Consider the following 4,347-nt stretch of genomic DNA (forward strand, 5'->3'; position numbering starts at 1 on the left):
AGTTACTTGGCATCAAATGTGTGGGGCGCGTCAAAGAAAGAACAGGCACTTGAAGCTTTATTGAAGTGTGTATGGAAGGAAGGACAGAAAAAAGTAATGAGGGGCCATGTGCCATGAGATTGGTGTGAAAAGGAAATAACATGGTGTTTTTCCAAATAAATAAAATAAAATAAGAATTTGCATGGCTACTTCTGGAATGGTGGCGTGGAGGTTTGAGCTGCCGCCAACGAGGATCATCGAGAAGCTGGGGTCGTGGAGGTAGGCAGCTGCAAAAACAAAAGAGAGGGACAAAAAGAAGGGGGGGGGGGAATTGCCTTACAGAGAGGCGGCAGGTAACCAGGGAACAGGGCCTCCTCGTTGATGAGGAGAGCCCTGTGTGTTTTGTGTGGGCGCTGCAGCAGATGTGCGCAGCTGTTGCAGGTATACACGGGGGGGGGCGCCGAATCCAAGAGAGGAAGGCAGATCTCAGGTGGGCGGCGGCTGCTGCAGAGAAAAAGAGAGGTAGCCGCCGTGAAGTTGGCAGAGCTTCCTTTGCTCGTGGACCATATGGCTGGAAGGCTGAGTGTGCATTCAGTGGGCAGCAATTGAATATGTCTCCAGCAGGTGAAGAGCACAGGAAGTTGGATGCTAGATTTGTGAAGGATGTGACTATCTTTGATGGGGCAGAGCTGGCTCCCGGCACCAAATTTACCAAGATATGGCGCATGTCTAACATTGGCACCCTTCCTTGGTCCCAAAGCACTCAGCTGGTACATATTGGAGGGGATGTTTTGTGCACGGAGGCGGCTGTAAACCTGGAGTTACCTGAAGGTGGGCTTCCTTGTGGGGAAGATGTGGAAATATCAGTTGACCCCACAGCACCTAACAAAGCTGGGCGTTACGTTTCTCACTGGCGCTTGACATCACCATCAGGGCAGAAGTTTGGTCACAGAGTATGGGTTGTGATTCAAGTTGTTCCTCAGGGTGAACAGTCTCCTCAACTTCAAGAGTCTTTGAAAGGTGTATGGGAGGAGCTTTGTGTTGGGGTCAGGAGTGCATTCATACATGTTATATTTATGAAGGATATGCTGAATGTAATGGCTTGGTGCATGATGAGGGTGTGTTGTGCTCTGTCATGAATAATATTGATGCCAATGCAATATGGTATCGGGCCTAAATCAGTCTTGCAGATTTGGTTACTCATACATGAGGTTTTTGAAGCTTTGCATGATGGTGATACCCCTTGAAGTTCAACCACTACTCTCACAGCCAGACACCCAGTGTGTTCCCGGCTAGACCGCACACGTCATGACAGCTTTGGTGAACCCGACGTGAAAATTGCTGGGGTGAGAGTATGTGGTGAAATCCCCGTGAACTATGTATGTGATGATTTCAGCATATGTATGAGGCAGAAAACCTTGATGGCCTATGATCTAGAGGGTATTCCTTAAGGGTACAGGCAGCAGAGCCAGTATGATTTGTTGGTACCATTTGACCCGGGTGGATTAGGGAAGAAGAAGGATTACAAGGGCTTATGACACTTGTTCACCTCAAGAGAAGGGGATAACAAGGAGCTTGTATAGACTTGTAGTTCTCTCTTAGGACTGTAGAATGGGTAACAAGGGCTTGTGACACTCATCCTTCTCAACAGCTGAGGAAGGAGAGGAGCTTGCAATGACTTGACCCATTCTTGCCACTTCAAGGGCCTATGACACTCATCTATTCCAATAACCAAGGATAGAGAGGAGCTTGTAGTGACTTGAAGCTAACCCTTTGTCTCAAGGGCTTACAACACTCGACCTTTCTGATAGCTGAGGAAGGTGAGGAGCTTGTATTGACTTGAGGTCTTCCCTACAAGTTGCAAAACAGATAGAATGCTCAAGAACTCATGAATGCCGGAAAGGTGGACACTTCTTTGTACTCTGATTGTCAGGATATCTGAAAGAAACTCTTTGAAAAGCAGAGCTAAATGTATGCAATGATGATCTGGATGAATGGTTTGACATAGAGAAAGCCCAAAACATCAGAAGGATATGGATTTCCCAAGCGTCATCCTGATTAAATGGAATGCCAATGCAGAATGCTGTAGAATTGAATGTTCATGGGACCTTAGGTAAGGGCCAAGAAATACACAGTGAGATTGTGTAAAAGGGATTGGAAAGAGGTCTTTCTGTTGGCAACAGTTTGGTTGGCATGTACACCAAATTTGGTTTGATTTCAGAGGCACGAGAAACTTTTGACATGCTAGCAGTTCAAGATGTTGTAGCATGGAGCTCCATGATCATTGTATATGGTGTTAACCACGAGGGCAAGATGGCCTTGCAATGTTTTGATGATATGCAAAAGCATGGTGTGAAACCAGATGCTATTACATTTACACGTCTTCTGACTGCATGCAGCCATGCCAGTCTGGTGCTTGAGGGTCAGGAGTATCTTAAGAGTATGAGAGAAGATTATGGCATTTCACCAACGGTGGAACACTTTACTAGCATGGTTGATCTTCTTGCAAGATCAGGGCACTTGTATGAGGCTGAGATGTTTATTGAAATGCTGTGTCCGTATTCTGAAGTAACATGGGGAGCTCTACTGAGTGCCTGCAGGACTTATGGGGAAGCAGAATTAGGACTCAGATGCTTTCATTAACTTGTTGAGATAAATTCAAAAGCTGCTGCTTGGTTTGTGCTGATGGCTGACATCCATACTGGCACTGGAAGGTGGGATAGCGCTTACGGAATAGAGGAGCTTAGAAAACATGCAGGAACAAAGAAAAAACAGGGAAGTGCATGCCTTTATGACTAGGGGTAGGTTGTAGTCAAATGCATATGTGGGGAACTACCTCGTCTTGATGTTGGTGGAAGTCGGATGCATGAGCGATGCCCAGCAGGTTTTTGACAGGTTGGTGCATCGGAATGAGTGTTCCTGGAATTCCCTCATCACTGGATATGTCAAATGTGGGAAACCACACCTTGCTCTCACCCTGTACCAGAAAATGCAAAAGGATGATTCTGTACAACCCAGTGGACATACTTTTGTGGCCGTACTGAAGGCTTGTGCAAAGCTGAAAGATCTCGAAAGAGGCCTTGATATACATGCCAAGGTTGCTAGAATGGGGTTACTCGAGAGAAATGTTGCTGTTGGCAGCACCTTGGTCGACATGTATTCTAAATGTGGCTCGCTTGCAAAAGCAGGGCAAGTGTTTGATAAACTTCCAGTTCGAAATGTAGTCTCATGGAATGCATTAATAGCAGGATATACCGAACATGGGCATGGTGAGGAAGCACTCGAGTGTTTTGAACAGATGCAATCAGAGGGAGTCTCACCAGATGCTGTGACATTTGTTTGTAGCTTGATAGCTTGTGGCAGCATGGGAGCCACAAACAAGGGCCAAGAAATACGTGCTGAGCTTGAAAGAAAAGGGTTGTTGGAAAGGGACCTTGTTGTTGGCAACACCTTGGTCCATATGTATGCCAAAAGTAGCTCGCTTGCAAAAGCAGGGCAAGTGTTTGATAAACTTCCAGTTCAAGATGTTATCTCCTGGACTGCACTAATGGTAGGATATGCCCAGCATGGAGAAAGTGAAAATGTTTTTCGTATCTTTGACAGAATGCTAGGAGAAGGTGTAAGGCCAGATCCAATCACTTTTGTTGTTGTTCTGAATGCATGCAGTCGCACATGTCTATTTAACAAGAGCCAGATGTACTTTGAGGCCATGAGCAAAGACTATGGTATCGTTCCATCCCTAGATCATTACACTTGCATGGTTGATCTCCTTGGCCGTGCAGGCCAATTAGAGAAGGCGTCAGCAATAATAAAGAAGATGTCGTTTTGTCATAATCTTGTGGTGTGGCAAACTGTATTGGGTGCTTGTAGAAATTGGGGAAATGTGGAGCTTGGGAAACAGGCCTTTGAACATGCAGTGTGTTTGGATGAAAAGGATGCTGTAGCTTAATGTCTTAATGTCTCACATCTATGCAGGTGCTGGCATACAGAAGGCAGCAAACAAAGTTAAGGCAATGTGAGTGTATAAATAAGCATGGAACAGGCCACACGACACTGCCAGAATTGTGCACTCATTTTTCATTGGGTTATGGGTATGATAGCAAACTTTCTGATGCAGAGCTAGAAGATCTTTTCTCTCATTGCATGGAAGAGAGCCACCTGACTCTATAACCTTCATCAGTGTTTTAAAAGCGTGTTCCAGCTTAACAGACCTAGATTATGGGAAATTAGTTCATGATTACATAATCAAGTGTGGTTCTGAGCTGGATGTATTTGTTGGCAACACTCTTATTGATATGTATGCCAAGTGTGGACAACTTGAGGAAGCAGGTGATGTGTTTGACAAGTTGCCCACTCGAGATGTGGTAT

The 4,347-nt window shown here is 45.4% G+C and overlaps 2 protein-coding genes across 2 annotated transcripts; both read left to right on the forward strand.

The window, feature by feature from the left end:
• The first annotated feature begins 401 nt into the window (after positions 1-401).
• LOC147615475 (uncharacterized) lies at positions 402-2,778 on the forward strand. Its single transcript, XM_086779006.1, has 4 exons — positions 402-1,073; positions 2,059-2,092; positions 2,201-2,547; positions 2,632-2,778. The coding sequence occupies exons 1-4, from the start codon at positions 402-404 to the stop codon at positions 2,776-2,778; spliced, it is 1,200 nt and encodes a 399-aa protein (XP_086635132.1).
• Positions 2,779-2,845: 67 nt separating this feature from the next.
• On the forward strand, positions 2,846-3,329 carry LOC147615476 (pentatricopeptide repeat-containing protein At4g15720-like). Its single transcript, XM_086779007.1, has 2 exons — positions 2,846-3,248; positions 3,325-3,329. The coding sequence occupies exons 1-2, from the start codon at positions 2,846-2,848 to the stop codon at positions 3,327-3,329; spliced, it is 408 nt and encodes a 135-aa protein (XP_086635133.1).
• The last annotated feature ends 1,018 nt before the right edge of the window (positions 3,330-4,347 follow it).

This window comes from Cibotium barometz, chromosome 40 (genome assembly GCF_041138505.1).
Source record: "Cibotium barometz isolate CiBa-2024 chromosome 40, ASM4113850v1, whole genome shotgun sequence".
NCBI classification, from domain to species: Eukaryota; Viridiplantae; Streptophyta; class Polypodiopsida; order Cyatheales; family Cibotiaceae; genus Cibotium; species Cibotium barometz.